We start from the raw sequence: 15,000 nt of genomic DNA, 5'->3' as shown, positions 1-15,000 counted from the left end.
TTCCCATGTGCTCTCCCATCCAGGTACTGCTTAGCTTCAGTGGGTGACCGTGTGAGAGTTGCAGGGAGCTAGCTGCCGGTATTTATTTTCGTTTTACTTCCTATATGTAGCGTACCTTGTGTTCATATTATAAATTTGAACATTTTATTTGTAAATCTTTTACTGCAGACTCGCATGAAAACTACAGTACAGATTTGCAAAAGATACTGCCTAGTTAAACCTAATTAACCTAGTTAAGCCTTTAAATGTCACTTTAAGCTGTATAAAAGTGTCCTGAAAAATATCCAGTCAAATATTATTTACTGTCATCATGGCGAAGATAAAATAAATCAGTTATTAGAAATGAGTTATTAAAACTATTATGTTTAGAATGTGTGTGTGTGTGTTTAAGTACAGATTTGCAAAAGACACTTAAATATCATTCATGATTTGACATTTGGTTTCATAAAGCTTGATTGAAATATTAAAGCAGTCATTCATTCAGTCACGTTCATAAAAACACAGTATGATGCACACCCACCTGAAAAATACTATAGTAAATAATAAATAGTGTTTTTGAACCATACTATAGTAAACTATCATACTGTACAACAATAGTAATTACAACTCTTTGTTAGTACAGCATACTATACTATGATACTGTAGTATGGTTTTACATCCCGTACTTTGTTTTTATATATATACAGTTGAAGTCAGAAATATTAGCCCTCCTTTGATTTTTTTTTTTTTGTCCCCAAATAAATTATATCATTGTTATATTTCCCAAATGATGTTTAACAGAGCAAGGAAATTTTCACAGTATGCCTAATATTTTTTCTTCTGGAGAAAGTCTTGTTTGTTTTATTTTGGCTAGAATAAAAGCAGTTTTTAATTGTTTAGAACCCATTTTAAGGTCAATATTATTAGCCCTTTAAGCTATATTTTCTTGATAGTCTACAGAACAAACCATCATTATACAATAACTTGCCTAATTACCCTAACCTGCCTAGTTAACCTAATTAAGCTAGTTAAGCCTTTAAATGTCATATTACCATCTACAAAATCAGTTTTAATCCCATAATTTTTTGCCGGGTTCCAGGACATGTCGGGCTTTCAGGAAATGAGCGAGCTGATGCAGCTGCTAAAGATGCTTTGAAGCAAGTTGTAAACAAACGCCAAATTCCTCCCTCAGAGATGAGATGTTGACCTTTTATCAACATTTACATTTGAAATAGTTGGCAAGAGGAGTGGGATGCATTGGAAAATAATAAATGACATGAAATCCAACCTGAAATCTCAAACAGAATTTTAAGACTCGATTTGATCAAGTGATTTTTACCAGATGTCGTAATGGGCATACAAGATTAACTCAAGCCTTTTTACCTAAAGATGAAGACCCCACTCAATGTTTGTGCTGCAAAACTCCCCTTATGCCGAGTTCAGACTGCAGGATTTTCAAAGTAGTCGTGTCACAGATGTTTTTACACTGCATGACTATCTGGGCTGGTGTTTCGTCGCTGCTTTGTTTACACTGCAAGATGGATCGGCGACATGGACATTCACATTGCATGACTTTATTATAGGGAGAATCGCCGACAACTTCGTCCAAACTACGTCTCACAGCCAAAAACACGTAGTATATCTTTTGTTATTAACTACATAATGAGAAAAAAGCCTTTAATGGGGTAGAAGATGTCCATGTTTGCTCACCTGGGTTTAAAGGGAATTAGCCATTTCTCCTCAACGTTGATAATAAACTCATTTCTTTCTGTATGAAACGTCAAACAGACATGGTTGCTCCTGAGTCCTGTCAAACCTCCACTAGTTTTCCTCCATTTCGTGGGTCCAAATAAACCGAAAAAGAGCGCTTTTAACTTCTCCCCCAGCCTCCCGCTGCCTGCAGCAGGTATACACACACGCACACACAAGTGAAAGCTGCTCTCTCATTGGCTGTAGGCGATCGCTGATGTTATTTTCAGTCAAAACTCAATTCACACGGCATGATTTGAATAGCCGACAGCTCCAGATATTTCGCACGCCAAATATCTCGCAGGCATCGGCGACTCATCAGCGATTCTCTCAGATCGCGTCTTTGATCGTTCATACTGTGTGATTGTCACTCACGTGCACGAGCAGCAATTTGCCTGTGATTTCAGGCATTTGTCGCGATTTCTCAAAACCTGTCGGCGAGCCAAAATCGGGGTTCAAATCACGCAGTCTGAACTAGGCATAACTGTAAAACACATTTTACTAGACTGTCCTGCTTTTAATGATTCCTGAAGACTTTTTTTTAATGAAATGAAACTCTCTTATGGACATTTTAGCAAAGTGACGCCAGAAAATGTTTTAGATTTTTCTCATGTATTAGCACAAAACATCTTATTAAATTTATGTATTTATTTGTTTGTTCCTAATTGTTTATTTAATATTGAAATGTCCTTGCCATGTAAATAGCCTTGGTTGCTGACATGGCAATAAATAAAAAATACATTACATTAAATGTCACTTTAAGCTGTATAGAAGTGTCTTGAAAAATATCTAGTCAAATATTATTTACTGTCATCATGGCGAAGATAAAATAAATCAGTTATTAGAAATGAGTTATTAAAACTATTATGATTAGAAATGTGTTGAAGAAATCGTCTCTCTGTTAAACTGAAATACGGGAAAACAAATTAACGGGGCTAATAATTTACACTTCAACTGTTTGTGCTGTCATACATTTATGTAGTTACTCATGCACAAAAGGATCTATTCATTTGATAAAATGCCCTGCTCTGTAATGCCTGATGCATTTTTTTCTATGTATATGGAGGCTTTGAGTTATTTCTACATTTTTTTGTGATCGTCAGAATCCCTGGAACATCATGATCAAACACAGACAGGTGCATCGCAGAGGACGACGCTCTCAGATGGCAGTGAGGTCAGTGCACAAATCTGTGTTTCAACACTGCAGATAGTTTTAGTTTAGTTTAGTTTTTATGGAATCAGATTAGTCTCAAAAGAAATTCACGCAAAAGACACAATGTACACATGCGTAGCCAAATTCACGTGGATAAAACTAAATTCACGTGCGTAAAATATTTATTTAAATTCACAAAAAAATTTCACGTGCACAAAATAAAAATACATTTTCATAAAATACGTTTCACAAATGCAAAACACGATTTGCAAATGTATAAGAGTGTACAAAAAGTTTTGAATGTACGACTCCCCCTGGATACGCGTGTGTGTATTTTTGAGACTCTTCTGCCAGAGTCAGGGTAACTCGTACCTTTCAGCCAATCAGATGAGAGCTGTAGTCAATGACACCAACTCTGCGCTACATTTGCCCAGACTCTTTCTCTCCAGCATGGCGAATGGAGAAAGCAGCAGTCGCACTTTTTTTTTCATTTATTTAATTATTTGTCCATAGCCTCACTCTTTTTATCCATTATTTTGCCGCAGCTCCGCTCTTCTTATTTATTTTCTCGCAGCCTCATGAGCAGAATGTAGCCTGCAGAATGATGAATTGTACTGCTGTGGTCTAGCGGTCAACATGTTGCGTTATCACGCCGCCGACCCGTGTTCGATCCTCACCTGAGTTGAATTTTTTATTTATTTATATATTTTTTTATTGTTAAGACATATAAAACTGTAAGGTTGTTGAACATTTGAAGTTCTAAAGCAGCTGTTTTCTTTAAAAAGACTTGAATTGTGTAATTAGAAACTGACTTGGAAATGATTTTATTTTAATATAGTCAGTCGTGAACTGAGGTGGGCCGGTCGAAGGCTTAAAACTCCAGGGCTGAAAAGGAGTCCCACTCCGGCCCTGATTATATCCAATGAATGTAAACAAGCTGCTGTTGTGCTTTAGTAATATAATATGTAGAATATAAATATAACATTAATACTTTTCGGAATATTTTTCAACACAAATCGAGCCTCTCGGATCATTTCAAACATGTTTGATGCCACTCAGGATTTCAATCTGCCCTCCAACTTACAGCCGCATGAGAAGCTGAGCTGAGGAGAATCGCGTCAGTTTTAATAAATTAGGTTTTAAGTTTTTTATGTCTATAGAGACTTTGCTGAATAAAAATGCTAAATCATTCCAGTAGGTGGCACATACAGATCAGTAATGAGAACCAGTGATGAGACATTCCAAACGCATACGTAAGCGAAACTGAAACTAACAGAACACACGACACTACCAAAATAAAACATTGCATCTAATGCTGAAAGAAGGTCAACCAGTTTAACATATCATACCGCATTCACAATAGCCTTATTAATTTAATTAGGCTATAATGTCCTTGACCACCAGCAAATCAGAATGTTCAACTGGACATCACTTTAGTTCTTTGTGAGTCGCTGCCTCAGTCAATCAAATCCAGTCAACTGAAGATTACAGCTCAGACTACATTGGTTTTAACCCGATTTATGCCCGATTTTCACCTTCTGGGAAAAGGAGATAAATAAGTTTACTACAGCTCGTGATAAGCAAATAAACACTTAGTTTATGTTGTCATATTTTCATTGTAAATTTTTTAGTTTCTAGTTTAATAAACAAAAATATACTCATATAATTATTACGGAATAATAGGGTATATTCTACATTAGGGTTGTAACGGTATGAATTTTTCACGGTATGATAATCGTCTAAAACAATACCACGGTTTGACGGTTTCGCGGTATACGGTATGTTACAAATGTTACAAAATAATAGAACAGTGAAGCAAATTTGACTTTTTCCATATAATATATTTTTAGTTACTATAAACAACACCACTTACAATGAACAAATAAAAATAAGAAAATAATAAATAATGTGTCTAAGTCCAAATAAAGTCCAAATAAACATGGTGCAAATCCTCAGTAAAAAATAGATATAAATATTTACTATACTATAAATAGTTACATAACGAAAATAGATTCAATATGGAACATCCTTAGGTTCTATGTGCCAGCATGGATTTGGATGTGGTTGTATGCAATGCAGACAAACAGCTGCATCTTCATTTGCGTCTTTTGAAAACAGCAAGAGCAGCAGTTTGTCTTTGCTGTATCACTGTTTTGTCATGTTTCTGTGCTGCTGTGCATGCAAAAGTACTTAGTATGAGAATTATTTCATGCAAAACTTTTTTTTTTTTTGCGTTTTATTTAGCCGCGCATAAATGTATGCCTTTCTCTCATTCCGTGTTGTTCAAAAAGCTTGGTCCACAAACAAAAGCGAAACCTATGCTTATTGGTTGTGATATAGCGAGTTTGAACCAATCTGGGCATGGAGGAGGGACAATGCATCAATGTATCATGTCTGATTTGTCCGGAGACACAGTGACGAGCGTTTCTTTGTCAAATCAGCGTTGTCAAATGTTGATGACGTAACCGCACTGATTCCGGAGCCTCTGAAAGTCCGCAATGTTATGTGATACATCACTGGAAAGCTGAGATTCTCTTCTTTATGCCAATCTTTGAATTGTATGAATCGGATCAGCGGATCAAAAGTTATTAAACATTTAAGAGCAATACTTATTTTTAGCCGCGGGCGGCTGTCTCGGTCTTTAATGGTTAAAACCGTTGATATGCAATTGTTCATGGTATGATAATCGTGCACGTTCAAATCGTGGTAAACCGTCATACCGGTATATTGTTACAACCCTATTCTACATATTATATTACTAAAGCACAACAGCAGCTTGTTTACATTGAATTTGGCTACGTATGTGTACATCGTGTCTTTTGCGTGAATTATTATTGAGTCTAATCTGTCTCCATAAGTTTTAGTTTAAAACTTTATCAATCGCCTTGGGGCAATTCATTTCGACACGGTGGTGCTTCACATATAGTATAATAAGAACGACACATTTGACACAATAAACATCAACACTTAACAGCAGATCCAAAAAACAATTAATAGTCCATCGGTTAACTACATTTAATACATAACTTAATTGCTTCAGGCACAAAAGTAAATTTATAACGGTTTGTGGAACATCTTATTGTCCTTAGACGTCGACCAAGGGACATCCACATGTTTATTTAAGGGATGTGTTCTGTCTCCTAGTATTTTATGTGCCATCCTCAACACCTGCTGTTCGTAACAGTGTGCAAGACTTCGCAGGGGAACTGCGACGATGAAGACGATTCTTTTTTTACATGGACGGTGAAGAAAACCAACAAATAAAGGAAAAGGACAAAATACTTTGAATAAATGAATTGTAAAAGGTCTTAAGAATAACTTTAAGATGAACAAAGCTTTTATAGTTAAAAAATCTTCTCCTCTACCACATTGAAGTCTGCATGACATCCGAATTTACCATGTTTATTTTGCTAGAGGCGGCATGGTGGCTCAGTGGTTAGCAAAAAAAAGAGGAGAGAGTGAGATCAACGATCCCTGCATGCATGAAATATTGCTTATTATGATAAGTTTTGCTCGCTACACAACTGAAAGCGTGTTAGATATAATACAGATTTTTTTTTCTTCGGAATTGTAGTATATAAGCCGCTATAAAGTTTTCTAACTGGTGAATTACATTATCCAGTGGGTCTCTGTCATCTTTAAGGTGTGCGTTTGTGATTTGAGAGGGGAGGGACAGGGGAGGGACTGTGTTTTCAAAGATATTATGCTAATGCAGACATCCCAAGTTGGGAAAAATCATTTCATTTCCGGCGGATGCAGAGTTGATTTGCGCGGGAGGTAGCGGGATAGTGGGTGTTTTGAAGAGCGCGGGGGGGGGGTTGCGTTGAGTGAGCGACGTATCTGGGTAGGGGGGCGTGTGTGCGCGAGACGTAACAGAAGAGCATAAAGAGCGGTGGGAGTTGTGCGCGCGATGCGACGCGACATAACTTTAACTCGAGCGGTGGGGGTGAGTTGCACGCGAAGTACCTGAAGAGCTACGAGGGATGCGGTGGAGAGAGGGCTGTGCAACGTATTTAAGGACCGGGCAGGAAGCGCGCGATTTCCGTGAGATTATCATTCATTTGCGGGCATCCGGGAGTGTATACTCCCGCAACTTCCGGGAAACTTGGGATGTCTGCTAATGAATAGCATTTTGCCAGATCAGCTACTGCACCTCTAAACAATATTCGTCAACTATGCTTGGGCGAAATCCAAATTTTAATACCGTCAAACCTTGTCTCTACCTTTTACCTCGGTATACGGTATTACCGTGAAGAATTAAAAAATATGACATAAGGCTCAGACAGCATCACCAAACTGTGGGCTTGAGCCTAAACCGTTCAGAAACTCAAACACTAAACTGAAGGCATAACAAAATAACATTCACAACAATAACTACTTTTATTAGCAACAAATAGCAGTCAATAAAAAAGTGCAAATACAACAGTCAAACAGAATTAAATTAACATTAACATCCAGAACAGTCTTGGCGCAGAAACGTGCGCACAAATTCAATACATTTTACATTTTTTCCTACTGAGTGGAAAGAGGTCATAAGTAATATGTCATTGCATCAGTAGAGGTTTTCTAACGAACACTGTCCCTCAGGGCCGGAGGGGGACTCCTTTTCAGCCCTGCAGTTTCAAGCCTTAAGGCCCTTGCAAACCGAGACGTTTTTTGCTCGCGTTTTCCGTCGACGTTTAACGCCTCGTAACTTAATAAAGGGCTTCAATGTGATTGTGCATACCAAAACGCCAGGCGCAAAATCGTCATTTTTAAAAAAACGCCTCATGCTCATTTTTTTGTTTTGAGGCGCGGCGTCAAGACCTTCTACACCAATCAGATCGGCACTTTTGCTCCCGTGCACGGAGCTGCTGAAGTTACCGTAAACAGCACTTGGAGGCGCTCAAGCGCAAAACTGTCAATGCGAGCGCACATGGAAGAAGATGCCCAGAGGCGATATGAACGTGGAGCTGCTTATTGCACTGGTGGACAATCATTTCTTCATCGCTAGAGCTGGAGCTGCTGCTTGAACCATCCATGCTTGTTCGAGTCACCAGTAACTTTATAAACAAACGTGTGAACTTCCTCTCCTCCTCTTCTTCTGTGTTATAAGCGGGTGTCATAAGCTCAATGTTGTGCAGCGCCATCTAACGTCAAAAGAGTGATTTAGCATACTCTTCTGCTTGACGCCAGTGAAAAGCGCTTTGGTTTGAATACTGAAAAACGTCTCGTAAAACGCTGACGATAAACGCAAACGAAAATCATCCCGGTGTGTAGGAGCCTTTAGACCGGCCCACCTCAGTGCAATGTCTGAATATATATTCTGTGCTAAATTCTTCATAGATATCCTGTCTTTTTGTAACGATGGTCACACACAAAAGAAAATAAAAATAAAAGATCTACACCTACATAAGTAACCCAAACAGTGTTATATGTCTTACTAAAAATGAAAAAAAAAAATTACTCTGGTCAGGTTCGAACTCGGGTCCGCGGTGTCATTTCGCAATGTGCTGACCACTGGACCTCACTGGCGCGGTTATACCTGGAGTGTTTGGAATAAAACATATTGCACTGTTATCTGCAAGACTCTTTTACTCTTTCTATTGATGGCTTAATCATTTTCTCCCCTTTTTAGATTTCTGATCAAGTTATGTCAGATTTATTAATGTAGTGAATCATCTGATTTTTATTGAGCAGGTGTAATATTCATTAATATTAATTATTTGAATTCTTGTTTTCAATAAGGTGCCGCTGTTTGGGTTAGAATGATAGTTATGTCATCATTAACCTGCAGGCTGCATTTTGCTCACCGGGCTGCGAGAAAATAAAAAACAAGAAAAGAGCTGCGGTAAAATATTGAATAAAAAGCGTGCGACTATATGGTCAGATAAATAAATGAAAAAAAAGTTCTACTTCTGAGAGTGCAAGCGGCTAGAGACACCGGCCCACGCGGGCAAAAAACGGATCGGCCTACCAGGAATTCTCCCGCTCCTCCTGATAAGCCAATCCGGGTCTGCCATCCCTTCTGAACCTTTTTGTTGCACATTTTGCAAATTGTTTCATCCGTATTTACCGCCTCTCCCTTCACGTTCGGTCGAAACCCGAAATGCTGTCAAACTGTCGAAGTTGTATTCTTTTTTTTGAGACCAGGTAACTTGGTGCACGACTAGCCATCTTTTTCTACCTCCCCCTTTTCTTCGCCCATGCTGTCCCATGATGACAACCACGTATTTTTAGGCATTAAATAATTGTCTCCTATATAAGTGCATTGTTTTTATGACGTATAACGGTATTGAAACTGATACCGTTGCTATTTTCAGATATCGCGGTATACCATATTACCGTACTACTACCCAAGCCTATTTTTGATTGTCAACAGAACAAACCACTGTTATACAATGACTTGCCTAATTACCCTGATTTTAATGTAATTAAGCTAGTTAAGCCTTTAAATGTCACTTTAGGCTGAAAAATATCTAACAAAATATTATGTACTGTCATCATATCAATGATAAAAGCAATCAGCTATTAGAAATGTTTTGTAAAATGTACTGTGTTTTGTGTATGTTGCAGTTATACAGATCCAATCATTTCCATGGATCTCCTGCGGACAGTCCTGCAGCCCAGCTTTAATGAAGACATCCGTGCGGTTTTCAGGAAATATATGAAGGTGAGTAACAGATCACATCTACAGTACCTAATATATGACCGTGTGTGTTTGATTCACTTGCCTTGATTGGGTTTTTTGCACAGTTCTTTGAGAAGGCCGCCAGTAATGTGAAGGAGAATGTTGGAGGAGACACTCAGCCCGATCAGCTGATCAGAGACGCTTGCAGAAACTGCCTGGAACATGTACAGCATTGTTTATTTTTTATGTATTTTACATACATCGTTATTGCATAAATCAACATGCGAGTGAAATGTCTGAAATGTTCTGTCCCAGGCCAAGCAGCTCTTTCCTGAAGCAGAGAAAACGGCTCCGAAACCTATTGTCGACCCCACAGTGAAGGTAAATGCTGTCAGATTTTTCTGCTATTTATGTGACACACATTTATGGCAATGCTAATAATAAACATCTTATTTTGTTGTTTATTTTTTTCTGCAGCGTGCCCGGCAGCCAGATGACACCTCAGGCCAGAGGGACAGTCCCGTCCCTAAAAAGGTGAAGAATAACACTAATATTTTGATTTTAATTATTAGCCCTCCTGAATTGTTAGGCCTCCTGTATATTTTACCCCCAGTTTAACGGAGAGAAGTTTTTTTTTTTAACACATTTCTAAACATAATAGTTTTAATAACTCATCTCTAATAACTGATTTATTTTATCTCTGTCATGATGACCGTACATAATATTTGACTAGATATTTTTCAAGATACTATTCAGCTTAAAGTGGCATTTAAAGGCTTAACTAGGTTCATTAGGCAAGTTGGGGTAATTAGGCAAGTTATTCTATGGTCTGAAGGCAATCACAAAAATAATGCTTAAGGGGACTAATAATGTTGACCTTAAAATGATTTTAAGAAAAAAAAAATTATATTTAATATATATATATATATATATATATATATATATATATATATATATATATATATATATATATATATATATATATATATATATATATTAAATATAAATATTAAATATAAATATTTATATTAATTTATACTCATATAAATATTTCTTACCGTGAAGATGCTTATATAAATATATATATATATATACTATAGGTGGGCATAAATTAATTTTTTAATCTAGATTAATCTCACTGTAATCTTGAAATTAAACTAGATTAAGTTAGATTAAGATGGCTCATTTGAATTCTGCCGAAGGCATTCAGAATATGTGTGCTACCCAAATAATGAATATAAGTGAGTCTTTGAGTACGGGTCTCTCAAGCCAGGTGGCGCATTAGACCAGGGGCTCATCTCCTGGTTCCAAAATGCATCACAAACTGCTTGAGAAACTGTTCTACTGTGATAATTGGTGATGAAAATAACTGATGTTCAATCAGATGTCCTTGTGTTTACTCACTGTTTATTCAGTTAAACATGAATATTGAACTGTAGGCCTACATAAGCTCCAAACAGCGATTTTTTTGATCACCTTAATCCGACTAAAGTCATAACTGAACTAAACAGAAATGGAATTAAGACGTGGAGTATGCAGATATTAGTGGCATTATTGAAATAAACACCGCAATCAAACGATTACCATCATGTAGGACTTTTCACCATATTTTCAGACAAGATCCACACACACGGCTGTCACATTTGACCACACACACATCGCGAAATGCAGATGTTTTTCTTCTTTCCATTTGGCGTGCGTTATTAAATTCCATAACACTCTCACCAGTCCTTACTCCTTATTTTGTCACAGGGGCATGAGTGAAGGTGAAACTGTCAAACTGCAGTTAGTCACTCAAAATTACTGGAAACTCTTACATGAAAGCACTTCATGTAAACACCTTAATTATATTATTGTCTATTAAGGCAAATGACTAGATTACAGATGTCCATGTAAGCGTAGCTGAATAGTTTCATATTAAATAACATGCATATAGCATCATATTAAATACAAGATGCTTATTTAATAAATAGTTTCATATTAAATAAGCATCTTGTGTGCGATACTTCCAACTGTCATTTGCACACAGTGTCGCAGCGCTGAGCTGTGCATCTGGTGTGCAACCCGCTGATGTATACCCAACTATGACGACTTCCGCCATTGAGAATCCTGGAAATGCACAAAGGGTTCATATAGACGAATTAGTATTCGTGAACCATCAGGATATGCGCGCAGCGAGGTTGCAGAAAAAAACGGGAATGCTAGCATTTACAGCGAGAAAATGACATCCGATGCTGTACAGAGTTTGTTGTTGTCTTAGAGATAAGTTATATTGATTACATATTATATATATTATTTACATAATGCTTTCAGCGTATTATAACAGCTCGTCACCCAGTGATAAGCACAGTGATTCGGCAAAATTAACGTTAATGTGAGCAGCGTTCGTCTGACAGGTCTACTTGCGATAGCAACCTCCCAATAGATATTGGATAAGACGAAATGGCCAAGCATCCAGCCCCAAATCTCATTGAAACTCCAACTCTGGTTGTCATTAAAAGCAGTGTTGTGTACGGTAAAATTTAAGTTTTCTATTTTTGTAAGAATGTGGCATCCTACCGCAGAACACAACATGTTTGGTATTGCAACCGGTCTTTTTTTGCAACCTCTATGCGCTTTTAAACCCGTGTGACGTCATGTGTAATGTAGGTTGGAAATTTGTCTATAGAGTGTTTATATTTGTGCTCATAATACATTTCATTAAATAGTGTTCAAAGCACTCTTGTTCATGTGAGGCTAACCATAAATGCATATTTTCAGAGGAAAGGTCGTCCTCCGGGTTCAGGATCACAGTATGCATCGGCCCAGTACAGCACTCCGTAAGTACTTAACTTTTCGTAATCAGATGCCTCTACATAATGAACATTCAAGCCTCTAAAATTCAACCACATTTTCCACAGAGCAAAACTCAAAGTAACCGAGCCAATAAAGCGAGAAGGACCGAAGGTATTTATAATGTGCAATACGTTTAAAATGGAGAGAATAGCCAGTGCTGTAATATTTACCTGATGTGCTGATGTCTGTACAGTGGGATCCATCCAGATTGAATGAGAGCAGCACATTCGTTCTGGGATCCAGGGCAAATAAGTAAGTGTACAGGGGTTTGATCAAACGTTTCTGAGTAGATCTTGCACAGCGAAGGCCAAAATATTAGTATGCATTTTTTCTGTGTCCATCCACAAAACCTTCGTCAAGTTCACAAACCATGCACATTAATTAATCCAGGGCCCACCTTTTTCTCCGAAAAATTTTGAAGGCCCAAACTGATTGTCTAGAGAAAATACTTATTTAAAGCTTTATTTACTAGCAAAACATTTCTTTTGCCTTCTATTATTCCCTTAATTTTCTATATCATTTTATAAAAAAACTCAACATTGTGCATGTATGTATATATATATATATATATATATGGGGAAAGCAGTGGGAAAGGAGGAAAGGTTTTGTAAAAGTTGATTTAAAAACCTGAGAGAAAAAAAGAGGCCCCCAAAAAAATCTTTAATATTAATAATTCTCTTTTTGTTTGTCTGATTTTTCTGTCAGTTTCTTTTGACCGCCTACCCTGTCATTTAAAAAAAATATCAATGGCGAATGCGTCAAGTATAAAAGTCTATTTCTTGATGTGGCACCAGGCGAAAGTAGAAATCAGCATTAAGATGTTTGTCTTTATTTTTTTCTGTAGTTCAATGGTGCATATAACCTGTCTTTAGTACTTTTCAATTTAATTAAGTTTATTGAACAACTAATTTTGTGGTTTTTTTATTTTTTATTTTTTTATTTATTTATTTATTTTTTTATTTATTTCATTTTCTCTCGAGTGTTTTTGATGTTGTGATATAGCTCTTAAATTTAATACTTAATGGTCTTAAAAAGTCCTAAATTTGACATTATGATATCTGTAGTAACTCTGTCCTCTCTCGCTTCTCCAAAGAGAATGAGGAATAAGGAATATGCTACATATTGTGTCCATCGAGTACCGCATAGAGAGGAAGGAGAGTCCAGCATAGAGCTGCGCTGCATTATCTGAAAATGCGAAGGTTATTTCAGGAAATCAGTGGAATTTGATACATTGCTTAGAGTTTTGAGGGGCGTAGTTAATTATGTTAGCCACGCCCACTACCTCAGACAGACCTAATCTGAGAACGTAATTGAAAACGAACATGAAGTGCATTTTCAGATTTTCAATTTTAGGTTAGAAGGGCAAACGATTTTGTTTATCTTAACGACATGCACAGATGAATTGTTCACCACAAAGCTAACGATGAGAGCGAGCAAATTCACTATGGTTAGTTTTGATTTTGTGTACTTATATACACCCTACACTTCAATACTAGTCATAATTAACGCACAGCTGGTCCAGTTGCCTCAAAGTCTTTTTCACAATACCTAGTATGGATGGGCTTTGTTAAACTACAAATGATTTAGGGTGCTTTCACATCTGTAGTTCGGTTCATTTGGTCCGGACCAAGGGCAATAAATGATACATTGTTGCATCTTCTGCCGTCTTTGGGTCGTTTTCACACCACACTGCTGGCTTTGGTCCGAACCAGTTGAAACAAACCAAAATGCAGTCATCTGACAAAATCCACATCTCTCATTGGCCAGATGTTGTTGAACATATTTCCTAAACTGCTTATTGATTGGTCAGAATTCACGTGCGGGAAAATACCAGTGAACTCCCACAGGTAAACAAAACCTTTTACTCTGGAGGCACGACTGCGTTGGCTGATTGTATCCCTGCTTTAGACAAACAATACATTACGAAAATGAAGCGCGGCCGGAAAGCAGTGTTAAATGCATCGCTAGTCACTTCAGGAGGAGACGTGAATTAATTTAGCTAAACTGCGACATGGTCATCTTGCGGAAATATTGCGCTGTCAACAAATATTTTTCCTCCATATCCCATAATGCAAAGCGCATCGGCCTACGGCAGCTGAATTAGTCCAAAACGAGCAGAACTTTTTGCAGTTGGACCTGTTTTAGTACGGATCATATTCTCACCACAAACGAACTGCTCCAGGGTTCGTTTGAAAGCGTACCACCTCTTCAAGCAGGTCTCTTACGCTTATTTGGTCTGTTTTTGGTGCGCACTCGAGTACGATTGCTGCTTTCACACCTGCCCAAACGAACCGCACCAAAAGGGGAAACGAACTCTAGTGCAATTTAATTAAACCTAATAAGGCAGGTGTGAAAGCACCCTTAAATGTGTTGTTTCACCTGGCTCAGGGATGTAACATAACGAGGGAGACGACAAGGTGAAGTATAATCAAAAAGAAGATTTATTTAACTCAATTTAAATTATATAATCAAAATATCAGAATCAGCATGTTCAATCAGTGTGAAATGCAGGTGTATGGATGCAGTAAATGTTGTCAGTGATACACACACACGCATAATGCCCAAATTGGAGCACAGCTCTGGCCAACTGCCAAGTGAATGGACAGCGGCCCCGACAAACTCTCTGCTGGGGTTTAAATAAGGACGCTGACCAGCATCAGGTGCGCTGAAGGCA

At 37.6% G+C, this 15,000-nt stretch overlaps 4 protein-coding genes across 4 annotated transcripts in view; 2 read left to right on the top strand and 2 right to left on the bottom strand.

Moving 5' to 3' along the window:
• The window catches only part of slc12a5a (solute carrier family 12 member 5a), a 2,560,186-nt gene that overhangs the window by 1,242,579 nt on the left and 1,302,607 nt on the right, over positions 1–15,000 (top strand). The window lies entirely within an intron of this gene.
• nav1b (neuron navigator 1b) overlaps positions 1–15,000 on the bottom strand; it is a 947,042-nt gene that overhangs the window by 388,831 nt on the left and 543,211 nt on the right. The gene's annotated exons all lie outside the window — the stretch shown is intronic.
• LOC148679702 (uncharacterized) overlaps positions 1–15,000 on the bottom strand; it is a 378,972-nt gene that overhangs the window by 243,405 nt on the left and 120,567 nt on the right. The window lies entirely within an intron of this gene.
• The window catches only part of dnttip1 (deoxynucleotidyltransferase terminal interacting protein 1), a 21,996-nt gene that overhangs the window by 3,803 nt on the left and 3,193 nt on the right, over positions 1–15,000 (top strand). Inside the window, 8 exon segments of the mRNA NM_001442727.1 lie at positions 2,832–2,902; positions 9,437–9,533; positions 9,617–9,715; positions 9,807–9,872; positions 9,969–10,025; positions 12,252–12,310; positions 12,392–12,437; positions 12,520–12,578. Coding sequence (NP_001429656.1) covers positions 2,832–2,902; positions 9,437–9,533; positions 9,617–9,715; positions 9,807–9,872; positions 9,969–10,025; positions 12,252–12,310; positions 12,392–12,437; positions 12,520–12,578 — 554 coding nt within the window.

Source organism: Danio rerio, chromosome 6 (assembly GCF_052040795.2).
Source record: "Danio rerio strain M-AB ecotype USA chromosome 6, GRCz13ab, whole genome shotgun sequence".
Taxonomy (NCBI): Eukaryota; Metazoa; Chordata; class Actinopteri; order Cypriniformes; family Danionidae; genus Danio; species Danio rerio.
Note: the sequence above shows the minus strand (reverse complement) of the source record. Positions and strands in the feature narration are given on the sequence as shown.